At 47.5% G+C, this 14,949-nt stretch overlaps 1 protein-coding gene across 1 annotated transcript in view; it reads left to right on the top strand.

The window, feature by feature from the left end:
• The window catches only part of LOC126545384 (uncharacterized), a 183,841-nt gene that overhangs the window by 120,774 nt on the left and 48,118 nt on the right, over nucleotides 1–14,949 (top strand). The window contains exon 3 of the mRNA XM_050193222.3: nucleotides 3,861–3,955. Within this exon, the coding sequence (XP_050049179.1) occupies nucleotides 3,861–3,955 (95 nt within the window). The remainder of the gene's footprint in view (nucleotides 1–3,860; nucleotides 3,956–14,949) is intronic.

Here is a 14,949-nt window from a genome sequence, read left to right on the forward strand (position 1 = left end):
ACACAGATAATATGTGCGAGCGTCTCATCGCTGTTGTATGTGCCGCACGTGGGGCGTTTGGCCATTCAAATAAGGAAATCATATGAGTTCGTAAATGCAACGCCTTGCCACAGACGGTACAGCATGGTCTGTTCACGTGCCGGTAGGTTCATTCCGTAGGTCCGGAGACAACGAAGGCAAACCACACATGGTGAAAACGTTCGAGTCCCACAGGGGCAAAGTGCATTCACGGGACATCAATCGCAGCCCAGCCGCAGCGTCTATTCGCGAAAGCGGAATCAAGACACGTTGACCACTTTTATGTGCAGATCGGACGGCTTCGTCGGCGGGGTCATTCCTGCTGATGTTACAATGTCCTGGAAGCCATTGAAGGATTATGCTGTGTCCGTTGTCATGGCTGCGATGATATATGCGTCGAATTTCTGAGGCCAGTTGTTCATTGGGTCCGTGGAGCATTGGGCTTTGTATGCACTGAAGGGCTGCCTTCGAGTCACTAAAGACTGTCCATTGTTGCGGTGGTTCCTGATTAATGAAATCAAGGGCAGAACGGAGTGCCGCGAGTTCTGCATCCGTCGATGTGGTCACACATGAAGTTTTTAATTTGATTTCTTCACATTTTGCGGGGATGATGAGTGCAGCAGCAGGGCTGTTGAGTTTCACCGAACCATCTGTTTAGACATGTTGGCGGAATCTGTGCACGTTGTGAATGTGTTCCAAGGTTGCTTGTTTCAAAGATTCTGATGCCTGGAATTGTCAATTGCACTTGCGGCCGGTGCAGACACCACAATGGGTCTGATAATCGTGTAGCAGGCGTAAATTGTGATGGAAAGTAGGACTGATGTCTTACAATACTTTTGGCAAAAGTTGAATGTGGCCTTTTTGCTGGCAAGCAATCAAGATGGTGGGAGGGAATTCGAGTCAAGTGTCGGATGCGTGCTCTCAGGACATCTGTATCAATGTAGACTGTCAAAGGATGTCTCTGACAATGGCCACTGTCGCAATCGATGACGTAGTTTTTGGGAGACCGAGACAAGTTCTGAGTTAACGTTAACAACGTTAAGAGGTAGTACAAATGAAACGAGACCTTCCGCCTGTATCACTATTTCTCTTCAGTGCGCAATACTGCGCGCGTAAGTAGATCATTGCTCAAATCCACATGGCTACTGCATATGGAGAAGTAACATGTGCGATGTAAAAACCATATGTGTCCTATTGTTGGCTGCTAAGTCTGTACAGTAAACCAATGAAGGGCAAACAAGCAAGTAGGCGTTTATTCACCACTACATAAAACTTATTCAGAATCCAAATATGTATGCAAACTTCTGACAATTCAAAGCAAAATATGTGGTCCCTGGAGTTCCAGTCCGCGTGAGTTTATTTTATATATACAAGAAGAAAAAGAAGAGAACATGCGTCAGATTGGACTCCCAAACGCGAAAAAAGAAGAGGCAAATGAAAGCAAGGATCGAGTTTCCTTTGATGATGATGATGAAGTATGGGTTTTTATTTATGGCGCAAGGTCCAGATATGGCCAAAGAGCGCCATGCGCGTAGTGATCAGCTGTCAATGACTCGTCTATGAAATGGAAAAATGAGCTGCAAATCGTTGACGTAGCATGGCTAAAAAAGGCCTAAAAGTCAGTTGCTGTATATTGCGTAAAATATTTAATTAAAGTAATGGCGATGACTAGAGGTGTGCACTATGACCATTAAAATTTTGTTACGAAGGGATGATGTAATCCTCCTTTGCTATCACCTCACCTATGGAGCACCTAGCAACAGCACTTTCGAACACTGCAATGATACTGATAGCGATATGGATATTGGTATTGATTTCGACTCTGTTTTCGGCCTTGCTTCTGCTTTCGTTCATATGCGCTATACCGGCAATGAAACCTGGCCTTGATCCAGCGTATCACGTAGCCTATAAAGGCCGCCTGTGTGTACGAGCGCGCGCACAGTTGCGTGAAATGTTACTGTATAGTGTAGGGAAGAGGCTCCGATTATCCTTTCGTAAACATGCGAAAGCAAACAATAAGAAAATAAGAATACTGAGACGCATACGCGGACGTCAGCGCAGCGGAGGAAGCTTAGCGCCACGCACGCGCAGCCGGGACGGGTGCAGCACAAATCTCTCCGCTCTCGTCGGACAGTGACGACGGAGGCGCAGACGTGGTAGATCCCTGTGCCGCTCCTTGGGCGTGTTGTCGACGGTGCACGCAATCCTTGACAAGGACCCTCCACGCAGCATCGCTGGAAGATGGATGGAACGTCATGATGACGGGCACTTGCGGCGAGTGCGTCAGCGGGCTCACTTCCTCGAAGACCGATGCGCGATGCAATATGTCGCAAACATATACAGGCGCACGTGGGAGAGGGAATCATCGATCGGGGAGCCGTATATAGGACCGGTAACGCACTCCCTCACCAGAGCAGGATTGGCCACCCTGGTGCAGTACTTGGCCACAACCTCCTATATGAACACAACATAGTACATGACCACATTAGTTGGAGAAGCATAGGAGAGGCCTTTGCTCTGCAGTGGGCGTAACCAGGCTGCTGCTGCTGCTGCTGCTGATGATGATATAGGACTGCGCACGTTCCTGTGCCAGTGTATTGCATACAGTGTATGTCGTCGGTGCGAGCGCTAATGCAGAAGCCTAAGAGGACGCGCAAAAGTGGATCGAGTGCCGATCAAAACATTTTGTTCGCGGTTAGAGTGGATTTTTTGGGGGTTTTTGTTTTGAATGAAGCTCCGTCAGATGACCACGTAGCTTTAATCATAGCTAACAGCAGCCACGAAGGGAGAAATTTTGTTATCTATGGATAGAATTTCTTTTTCTATCTTTCTTTTCTGAAGTACAGACCTCGCTTTAACCGCAGATGTGCTTTTTATTCGGACAAAAAGCCAGGTACCTAACCTAAAGAAATTATTTTTTTACAATATAAGAGTTCGTTTCACATGACCGATCACTCGGACCTGCTGCATAGCCTGTCTGGTTTGAGAAGAGGCCACCGTATTCGTGTATATATCCTAGATGAATCGAATGATTCCCAAGTTAAGGAATACTTGATCACACAGTATCTGCAAGATGCGCCGAGCACGAGGCTATACGCAATGGGTTCCACCAGTGAAACTGTCACCGTCACTCATCGCTGTCACAACCTATCTCGCATGCTAGTAGCAGTCTATAGCGCACTAGTTGCAGCACAGGCGTGCGCTGCGACCATGCACTGTCCTAATATATTTCTGTTATGACAGTGGCTGCCTGTCTATACTCTCTCTAGTGCGACACACAGCCCTTCCCACTATAAACTGACGTGCGCAAGCGCAGTGCTCGCCTATGTACATTCACTGGCCCCTGACTTGCAGCTCTGTCTTCCGCTTATAAGGTATACGACGGCGTGAAGAAATTCTGCTGCGCCATCCATTACCCCTGCTTTCACATTTACTAAGTCACATTCTTTCCTTATTGGAATGGCTGCCGGCCACACCTGTGACACCTGCGGCTGCGGGTTAATTTGGGCCGTCCTACTCAATCACTCGATTCGATGACTCCGTTATAGTGTGGAGCAGGCGGTTATTGTCTGGTAATGCTCTGCCAAGTTTTCCTTGCCAAGTGATCCTTGCATGCAGTCGCCTCGTGCTGCGGTGCCAACATTGCGGACGCTCGCATTTGCATTCTGCGCATATAATGTCAGAATACGCGCGCTCTTTCGCCGTATATAGCATACTAACGTCTTCGTTGGTTCGTTGTTGTTTGTGTTGTTTTGCTGTGTTGGACAACGCAAACACCTTGAGCGCGCAAAGCATGCTCTGCCTTACTTCTATAGAATACTTACGTTTTCTTTATTTTGCAGAATCCAGCGTACACAATGAAAGAAGCCGCTGATCCGTGGAGGGGAATCACGCAACCAGCGTCCTATTACTACGATCCGGCTTTGGCTGCATACGGGTGAGTTGTTACGTTTCACAGCGCGTATAACAATGTTCTCGTGTACTTGCACGTGTGTACTTGCTGGGCGATATGTGCGCTGATTCTTTCTTTTTAGCCATATATTACGCACTCAAAGTACAACCACCGATTATTCAGTAATCCATGCGCTAGTAGATTCTGGTAGCAAAGGCTGATACGTACAGTTCAGAAAGAACAGAAAAAAGACAGAAATAATAAAAGAAGAATGCGCAGAGCGTAGAAAGTCTCGCAATGTACATAAAGCGAGGAACGCGCATTGTATTTCCAGAAAATAAGTTCAATCCAAGTCTCAGGAAAGTTGTCTCGTGACTTGAGTGTCCTTTTTCTTGTTTGCGACGTGCTCATATAATAAGTCGTAACAAAAAAAAAATTAAATGCGACTGTGGCCTCATGACCTGGACGTGACAGGCGGCACTAAATGAGCGCAGCCATTTCGTCGTGAATACCAAGCCGATACGAAGAAACCCATTTTTCAACTTCCTCTCAGCCGTTGAACGGCGCTAGTAAGAACTCGTGCCACGTGCGCGCTTATATTTTGCAGCGATTGGTACCGGTTGCAAAATAGGCGGTTGAAAATAGAGTGGTCGTGACACTGACGATAAATCCTAAAATTCCTAATTGCTAATTCCTAAAACAAGTGACGATTGGAACCGCCTGCCCACCTCAATTGCCACAATTACAGACACTGACTTGTTTAAATCTGCTATTGAAAATCTTGTTTATTTTCAGTTATCTGCATTTTGCTGTAACACAGTAACATAGTGAACTGTTGTTTCTGCTTTTGTTTCGTGCATTGCTGCATCTCGGTGTTTTATACACTTGTTTTTCATGCCTTCGACTCCCTCCTGTAATGCCCTCCGGGCCCTGAAAGTATTTAAATAAATAAACAAATAAATAAATAAATAAATAAATAAATAAATAAATAAATAAATAAATAAATAAATAAATAAATGGAGAAACGTGCCACTGAGCGATTGAAGTTTATCCATATAATGAAAGCTGTTAGTCCGCTCAAACAAAGAGTCAGTATGCGTGTACGCCTAAAGTGGCGTACACGCATATTTCACTACAAATGCGAACAACGAGGACACGTAAGGAAAATTCGCGTTTAATAACGTACGTGTATTCTTACAGAATTAAATGACAATGTGGGACTGGATTTTGCGTGCTACTGATCTGAAAAAACAACACCCTAATAAAGTTTATGCTCATTAATCGCGCGCGCGTGCGTGCGTGTGTGTGTGTGCGTGTGCGTGTGCGTGTGCGTGTGCGTGTGCGTGTGCGTGTGTGCGTGTGTGTGTGTGTGTGTGTGTGTGTGTGTGTGTGTGTGTGTGTGTGTGTGTGTGTGTGTGTGTGTGTGTGTGTGTGTGTGTGTGTGTGTCCATATGAAAAATAGAGAACCCTTCGACCCGCATGATGGAAAAATTGAAAAAAAAATTGCGAAAGCGAAGAGAAACGCAGACATACTGCATGTGCCGAAGCCAACGCCGTCAGGAACAAAAGCACGAAAAGCACGCTGGTCAGCATAGTTTGTGAAGTAGCGTTGTTTTGGCAGACATCGCTGACGAAATCGCTCATGTTGCAAGGCGGCACAAGCGCAAATCACATCAGTACGGTGTATGTATGTATCAGTAGTATGTATGCAGTGGAAGGCGGGTATGCCGGAGTGATCGATTGTTAGGCACGCAGGGAGTGATTAGGGCATCGGCAGCTTCCGTATATGTTCAGCCTACTCCGGCGATGGTGGGCGCGGCGAGAGGCAAGTGTGTGCGGCAGGAGATATATGTACCTCTGTAACACGTTAAATAATTGCGTTCTGCGGTCTACGCTGTGGGTTAGCGGTGAGCGTAGGAAGAAATAAGCAAACACAAAGCAAGGCAGCGCAGTAACGTCTGTGGAAAGAGCAAAGAGAAAGGATATAGACTAAGCGCCCGCCGTTGATTTACAGGAGGGCGAAGCATTTAACGACGTGCGGGCCCGCATGACAGGCTGACCCACTTGGCGCCGAGAGCGGCAGGAGGAACAGCTCCCCCCACCCCCCCACCCCACCTCATACGCGACTTTGGCGCCAACTTTGGCGAATATTACGTCGCGCGGCCGCCGGTGTTCTAGTACACTCTAGTCGGGGAGTGGATGACGGCGGAAGAGGGCACCATCTGGCCCGGTAGCGAGCGCACACGCGTCGCACGTGACGGGCTGCTATACGCGGAGGCACAATGGCTGCTCCCTACACCGTGACGTGTCTCCGCTGGTCGCCCGCTTTTTTCGCGATGCCGATGGCGATAAGATAGCGGGCGGGTTTTAGTGAGCCACCGGTGGCAGCGCCGCTCAATGGAAACCCGACACGCTACGCTTACCGCGGCTTCGCTTTTATATGCGTCCCAAGCACCTGTCCCGACCATAAAACCGCGCGCTTGCGTGCGCGCACGGCCAGCGGCCGGGCCACACAGGCACGCGGGCCACGGAGCAGAAAAGGAGGAGGGGGGCAACGATTAAAGACAACAAGAATAGACAGAAACAAGAAAACAAAGACATTGACGGAATAGCAGTAGCGTCAGGAAATGAAAACGGGCGCGAGCGAGAGCCGTTTGAGCGGCACGTGGACCCATTGCAAAAAGCGTGGCGCAATGGTCGTCCCCTCGAGCGCGCAGCACTGGCGAGGTTCAAACAACCGTTGTCGCCCGTATGGAGCAAAACGGGTGATTAGGAAATATGGCATGCAAAAGACGTGCCCATGTTCACGCACGGCTTTGACACGCTTGAGAACGGCGTGCGCAAACAGTGCGGACATTATACCAAGATTAATGGCGGCGGAACACGTTTTCTTGCTGACCATGAATGGACTTGCGTCAATGGCACTGCCTACGAAGCGAGAAATTTATGTGCACAACAAGCCCCGCAGAAGAAAAGAAGGAAGACCATTTCTGTCTGGGTATACGCGAAGCGGCAATAAAAGGTAGCGCGTGTTGAAATTAGTTCAGTGACCCATAGAACAGCCACTCGCGTCACAAAGAAGAAACGCAGTTCACAAACGTGAGCATGCACATACCAACACAGAATTATATGCCTGAGTCGGAGGAATAGGTATGAGCTGTTATACATGCCCATGCACATGATATGCGACGCAGAGTGCAGCGTGTACCCGAATAAGATTAACATTATTAAGTCAATTTTCATTTTCCTATACGTTTCGTCGCTTGTGTGACTGCACAGCAGCTCGGGTTATAAAACCGACATGTGTTGCTTGTGGCAGCAGCTTAGCAATGATGCCGGGAAACTGCTAGCTAAAGGAAAATATAAACGTATAACATTACATGCTTGGCTGTTCCATCATTTCAACATGCTACATTGACGCATGGCGAGAAATGAAGGATCAAATTTTAGGCCATAATGTGCAGACCCCATGTTCAACATTTCGGCAGGTAGTAAGCTTCAGTCGCAGCTTAACCTAACAGCATTGCCTATTCGTTTCGTTTCTTCTATCGCAAGAAAATAAAAATAAAGTAAAATAGAACAGAACAACATTGTGCCGAACATTTGACGCGTGTGACCGGTCATTTAAATGCAATATACAAACATAAAACGTCCTATATACCGGCGGTAACTTAACGTGCAGCCCGCAGGCAAATTATTTGTCTACGTAATGTGAGTAACATTGGTTTGGCGAAAGGCTGTTTCACATGCGGCGGATAGTGTGCGCAATATACCGTACTAATGCAAAATGCGGCCTTTCGCAGCAGCAGAGGCGAAGTTCGCACTCGCTGGAAATATTCTCGGTGGCACAGCGTCTGACCAATGGCAACGCGCCACAAGGGTGATCAAATATACATGTTGACGTTCCAACAGCAGCAAACGCTTACTACCCGGGGGTGTGGTGGGCCGCTGCGGCATCGGACGCTGGAATTTGGAATAAGCCATTCGCGAGAACGGCACGGTGTCGCTTGTCTGAGATTTTAGCATCGCAGAAGCGCAGTATGTAAAGTAGATTTAATACTTTCTGCACGATACACCAGTCAGAGAACATATGCATGCTGTATCATTTTTGACAGCTTCAATCCATGATATCTATTTTCAATGGATATCACGCCACTGCCGTATCACTGGAAATGATGACGCAGATAAGGCAGCTCGGACGTCAAACAAAGAAGGGCGCTGCGTCCCCATTCCTCTCTCAAGGACCGACGTTGCGAGGCAACTTCGCATTCTATAGCACGCACGCTCTCCTTAGCTGAGTGGAATACGGTATATACAAGGCGCACTAGACTGCACAGACTAAAGCCTTAGCTGCAACTCAGACCTCCCGTCGGACTGCACCGACGCGAAACGTGTCTTCTTTGTAGGTTGTGGTTGAGAGTTGCCTTCACGAAAGCTTATTCAGCACTAATTGGAATGGCTGACAGTCCCGCATGTGATGTTTGCGAATGCGAGTAGAACATTGACCGCTTATTATGCCACTGTCCTCAATTTGAAGCACAAAGACAAGCTATGTCCAACACATTGAGGAAATTAGATGATCGTCTTCTGAGTGAACAGGCAGTACTAGAGCCCCGTCCCCACCGATCATCGGCTCAGAAGGCAGTGAAGGCACTTTTGTGCTTTGTCAGAACGTCCGGTTTGTACGAGCGGCTTTGACTCTAGTACTCTCCGTGCAAGTCTCTCTCTCTCTCTCTGTTCTCCTTCTCCCTTCCCCCAGCGTAGGGTAGCCATCTGGACTCTTGACTGGTTAACATCCCTGCCTTCCTTATGTCCCTCTCTCTTTCTCGGTCTATCCATGGTAATCCGCTAATTAGTACTAACATTTATAGACTGCGAACTGATTTTGTATGAAACGACCGACTCAGATAAAGAACAACAGACAAACACACAGCGCTTTTCGGTGTAACGAAGAAACCACCGTGTGTGTGTGTTCTTTCACTGCGTCCATGTCCCTACTGCGCTACACCGAAAAGCCTTCATGACGAAGTAGACAGTGATAAGATGACGGAACCAGCGCTTGATGCGCTTTTCCTAGGTTCTTGTTTCTTGTCACCTGCCTATATTGTTTCGAACGATATACAGTGGAGCATATACCAACAAGGAGTACACCTGTGTACTGGTCTTTTGCACAGCTGCTTGGAACAGCGTTCGATGCAGGGCTGCAACAACTGCCACAGATTCGCAAAGTAACAAGCGAGTACGTCGTGCGAATGCGCGAGCGCAGTGGTCACATACAGTATATCTACAGTTCTCCTTGGGCCGCGACTTTGTTTAATGTACTAAGTAGGCTATTACCGCACAGACGTATAACTAAAAAGCTATCGGCGAGGCCAATTAAGAGGGAGCATTACAATTTGGTTTTTCCACTCAAACAGCGAAGAGAAATGGCACGCCGCAATAGACTCCGCGTTTCCGATAGCGGCGTGTGCTCAGCGCACAGAGGTGGCTCGCTGCAGCGGCGGCGGTGAACGCGTGGTGAAGCGACGAGGACGTGCCTTGGAATCGTCCCTGGTCGCGGCGCTGCAGTCTTCCCCGGACACGTGTACTGCAGTCTTTCCCAGACACGAGCGTGGGACATTAAGGGCGCTGCGCACAAATCGTTAGCCTAATGCACACCCGCCAAATGGTGGCCGCCGTTCGCGGTCGCGGCCCAGCAGCTGCTCTACAAATTGAAGCGCCATATATTCCCCGTGACTCTCCGCTTAATTTCGTAGCGCCCATGTCACTCCGCGGGGTCTGTGTGCGTCTCTATAGCACCCGCCTTTGCACGCTCAGCACCGTTTGCGCGGTGGCTATAAACTCTGACACGGCGGCAGCGTGGCTGCGGATCCGTGCCCTCAGATGGATCTGGCAGTCAGCGCAGACATATAGTTTGGTCGCTGTCGTGACAAGCACTCGCCCTGCGGAATGGTGGGTGGGATCGGTCGTCCGTGCTTCCGACGTCGCGCGCGCGCCGCGTGATTAGGACAGCGCTGCTGGCGCGAATTGGCTTGTCGCGAGGGCGTTCCGAGAGAACGCAATCAGCGAGCTTTGAAATAGTGCTCGCTTTGACCACGGAGTAAACATACGCTACGGATATCTTTGCCCCGCGTACAGCGCCGAGGGACCTTCTCGAGGGAACAATTGAAGCACGGCCGCAGCTTCTATGTGAAGTATTTCTGTTACACACGTATCCATCCAAGAGATGTCACTTCACTCTACCTTTGCAGGAGCACAGGTGTTCTCTCATGTAGGCAAACATTTACAGTATTGCAGGGTCTTTTCAAGGGTATACATATATACATATAAGGTAGTTCCGTGGCTTAAGCTGTTGCACAACAGCAGTGAAAATGTTAGGGAGGCTTTGTGAAGTGACAATAACCCAAGAATTCACAAGGGCTGTTTTCTTTTCGCCATGTCGCCTTCGCTAATAATATGAGTACGTCCTATATGACAGTTGACTAACAGATGTTCTTACGAACAGTTTTAGCGTAAGAACACTTGTTGAATACGGGCGCAGGGGCCGAATTGACAAAGCTTCTCGGCCCGTATTCACAAAACATTCTTACGCTTAAAGCGTTCGTGCCAGCCAATAGTGATATAGGACATATAATTAGCGAAGACGATCAGCCAATGAAAAACAGCACTTACGAACGAAAAGCTTTGTGAATTCGGCCCCTCCTTCGTAAGAAGACGACCACCTATTGGCTGGCCGCCTTCGCCAGTATATTAATACGCCCAACATCAGGATTGGCTGTAATTTGCTCTTACGAACAATTGTGTAGCGCAAGTGCTTTTTCTGAATACGGCCCAGCTGGTTTTCGGTTGACGATTGCAATCGAACTGTCATCGGCCATCTATGTCTATGCGGCACAACTTCTGTTGTGTTTTCAGTCTATTTACATTTTGAAGCAACAAGGCTTTGGTCTATTTAGCAAAATCTTTGCAAAACTCACAACGACCATCCAATAAGAAGGAATAATCCGGGGCAGAATTGTCACAAATTTTCGTTCGTAAGTGCTGTTTACCATTGGCCGGCCGCCTCCACAGAAACATATTTATGCACGAATTATATCACGGACAGGCATCAGTGTGTGGGCCCGTATTCACAAACAATTGCTTACGCTAGGACTGGTTGTGAAATTGGATTCCCGCCGATGGTGTAGTCGGAAATATTATTGGCGAAGGGAACCGGCCAAAGGCAAACACCATTTACGAATGGAAAGCTTTGTTACTACGACTCCAGGGTCAATATTCACAAAACGCTCTTACGCTAGAATTGTTTGTAAGAGAAAATTCCAGCCAGTGTTGATGCTGGACATATTATTAGCGAAGGTTGCCTTGCAATGGCAAAGGGTACTTACGAACGAAAATATTTGTGAATACGGCCGCTGATGTCTTAAAGAGTCTTAGCAGCGTTCTGCTGGCTTTCTACAGAGGTGACGTATTGCGTTCCACTCTGTCATCCCCGGTCACGGTCCGAGAATCTTCATTTCCTAAAGCGGTCTGTCGTCTGACCGGCTAAGGCTAACGCGGAGAAATCATGTGGTCTTAGCAAGATGACAATTGACGGAGGAGGCGCTGTGCATTGCATATAGTAGCATCACTTGTTTTTCCTTCATCTTTAATCCGTTTACTCCATTACCCCAGCACAGTCTAGTCGGCCGGTCTGTGCACTGGCTAATTTCCCTGTCCTTTTACTCCCTTCTTCTCCTCCTCCAGCCCTCAAAACCCAGCGATTTCCACGCGGCAACATTTGCCCACACTCGTAAGGACCAATTAACGTTTTAAAAAGCTACGACCACTCACAAGCCGCACAGTAAAGAGATTTCGTAGTGAGAGATTAACGGTGGCTATCGAAATCGCAACAAAGGCATGGGTGAGCGCAAAGTCAGAGTTGGTTTCAGTCCAGTCGACTTCGCACTTGGAGCTTAATGTGAAGAGCAAGTGACTTCAGTCACCTTGCCGCATCCATTGCTTATAGTGATGGTAGGTTGTAGCCGACGCAGCCGGAACGTGAAACCTGGAAGCGTCGGCAGCTGTGCGCATTGCAGTGATAGGATGATCGTGAGCGATATGACAATTGTAATGGCTGTTCAAACGCATCTTGGAAGGCTAAGGTATAATCGAAGTTGCTTCCAATGTGCAAAATTGGGAGTGCTATAGCACGGTTGCGACAGTTCAATTTTTACAGGAGTTACCGCAACTAGACAGTTGTAGCATGCAACGTGCGAATGACACTCCCTTTTTTTTTCAATTCGGGGGGATTCGCGCTAAGGCGCATGTCGTAAAAAAGAATAAAGAAGAACATAAAGGAGACCTAATAAGCGCACGCAGCCTTTCGAAATGTAGGTTCCGCAGCAATGAGTTGGCGCACTTGTTGCCGTTGTATCCAACAGTTATAGTCCTCTGGAACGTTAGGCTTCCGTTTGGCTTACCTAGGAATCTTGTGTCTAATAGCTGCCTGAGTGGTGGATAGTGGTTTTTTCCTTAATATAGAAAGAGGGACGTACGTACGCGCCCATCCACCATCACATGGACCCAGGTTTCTATACTGACGAATTTAATCAAGGAGGAGGAGTAGATTTTAATGAAGAGAAAGGAGGAGAGGTCGGCCTGGAGAGCGTGCCTCTAGCCTGCTACTCCTCACTGGGGAAAGGGGAAGTGGGAAATATAGGGAAAGGCAGGTTGGCGGGTGATTATGTTATGGTACAATGAGCTGCCGTATACACGTTCTCCAATATGCAGATGCGCACTGTAGACGCAATACACGCAAGAGTAATCTTGTCCACACAAAAAGTAATCTTGTCACAAAAAGTTATTACGCAAACACATTTCGCACTGACTACACGTCTCACAGGTTCTAGAGGCGATCGTCTAAACCAGTCTCACTTAGAAAGTTCAAGAGTGATCTTATGGCACGTTGGACACAGTCAACGCTCCTCCACGCGCCCAAAAGCTTTTCTTCCGAAAAGGGGCAAGAATCCAAGCAGTCAACAGTAGACTTGAGTGTTCTTCGTTCGGTCGCATATTGAGGGCCCACGCAAAGTACGTGAGCTATTGTCTCGCGAGTGTGACAGACGCTACAGTCAGGGTCCCGTGCTTGTCCAATCTGGTGAAGGTATCGGTGGGTGTATGCCACACCCAGCCGCAATCGATGAATGAGTGTTTCCTGGCCTCTCCGCAACCGAAGTGGAAGCCGTAATCGTAAACCAGCGTCAAGTCTATGGAGGTGCTCTTGCCGATGTTCGGGGTTCTCCCAACGTCGCGCCATAGAAGTTTTGATGGAGTTATGGAGCAAGGCGTTAATGTCATACCGGGAAAAATGAATTTATATAATGTTTCCGTCAGTGTGAGCCTTTTTTGCTTCCGCGTCAGCCTGTTCGTTTCCAGCTATTCCGCAATGGCCAGGAATCCACTGAAGCACGATGGTATGCCCGGAATGAGACGCCTCAGCAAGCAGAGACATGATATCATAAACCAGAGGACTATATGCGGTTCCGTCATTCATATAAATTTAATCAGGTTGAAAAACTTAAATACGTTCCTGCTTCAGCTTAACAAAAAGGAGACGTCCTAATCCACAATGATGCCAAAAATTGTATCTTAGTGCAAATCATAGGATGTTATTGGCTAAAAATAAATCTGGAATTCTACGTGCCGAGACCACAATTGGTTTATGAGGCACACCGTAGTAGGGGGCTGCGAATTAATTTTGACAACCTGAGGTCCTTTAACGGGCGCCTAAATTTAAGTAAACGAGCGTTTTTGCATTTCTCCCCCATCGAAACGCGGGCACCAGGGCCGGGATTGAGCCTGCGAGCTTGAGCTCAGCATGCAGCGCGATGTCATACCCATTGGGCTACCGCAGCGGCTTATGTTATTGGCTTGTGGACATAAAAATTTTACGCACGTTTTCTCGCAGGAGCCCCTACGTGTATCCCCAGAGCAGTTCGTAAACACAGGCGCTCTTCAATCGCGATAGTGAACATAATTTTGATTATTAAATGTGTGTGCAGGAGAAGTTGGCATCAAGGGTTATGCCCACTACTCCTTCTACCCTATGCAAACAGTACTTATAAAAATTGCCCGGCTAAAAGAAACAAACGGGACAAAAAATGACAGAGACAATACATAACAAAGTTGGCCGGCTAGACACAAAAAAAAGAGATACAGTATAAACATAAAAGATAAATATGTCTTTAGAGAAGTAGGTTTGTCTATGAGGAACTGGTTTCTCTAATATGTTTGCTGATGCATAATATATAATGTTATAGTAATATTAACAATATGTCATGTTGATATTGTGATATGAATATAACATATAATCAATATAAAATCAATATAATTTCGTGATAGCGAACATAATATTAGAGAAGCTGGTCGGTTAATGTATTCGTATAAATAGTTTCCTAACGCTAGCGCAAGAAGGATGGATACTCACCAAATAGCCAAGTTTCAAGCTTTTTCGGATTATCGTAAACATCTATTACTCCAGGGAACTGTGGCTTTGAGAGACGCCCCGCGGATCCTTGCCATCGACAGAAAGAAAACGACATCAGCGATATTGTAGGCCTTACCGGAAAACGACATGTGACATCAGCGTTGTAGAATTTGATGTGGCAATAAGAAGTGTGAGTAGTGTTCGCACCGTAGGAGCTGACGAGTGTAATAGGCTACTGAGCTGTGAGTGCCTCCGAAGCGCCTGGTTTCAGTAAAAGTAATGCGCTGCTTTGTTTCCATTCGTAAGCAGTAACGCAGTCTGCTAAATATTTGAGTTGCGTCAATGCTGTCTGTACTATCTCAAGGATAGGTCCAGTCGATATTAAGACTATTGGGCTTAGCGTTGTTCTTGCACGGCAGCGGGCCGACCACACCTACCTTTTATCGCCACAGCCCTGGATCAGTAACGCGGGCCGTACACAATTATGGGACCCATAACACAACGGGAACCAGCCAATTACGCTAGCGAACAAGACGGTGTCGAAGCTGTCTGATAACGACAGACAGTAATCATG

This window comes from Dermacentor andersoni, chromosome 1, assembly GCF_023375885.2.
Source record: "Dermacentor andersoni chromosome 1, qqDerAnde1_hic_scaffold, whole genome shotgun sequence".
Taxonomy (NCBI): domain Eukaryota; kingdom Metazoa; phylum Arthropoda; class Arachnida; order Ixodida; family Ixodidae; genus Dermacentor; species Dermacentor andersoni.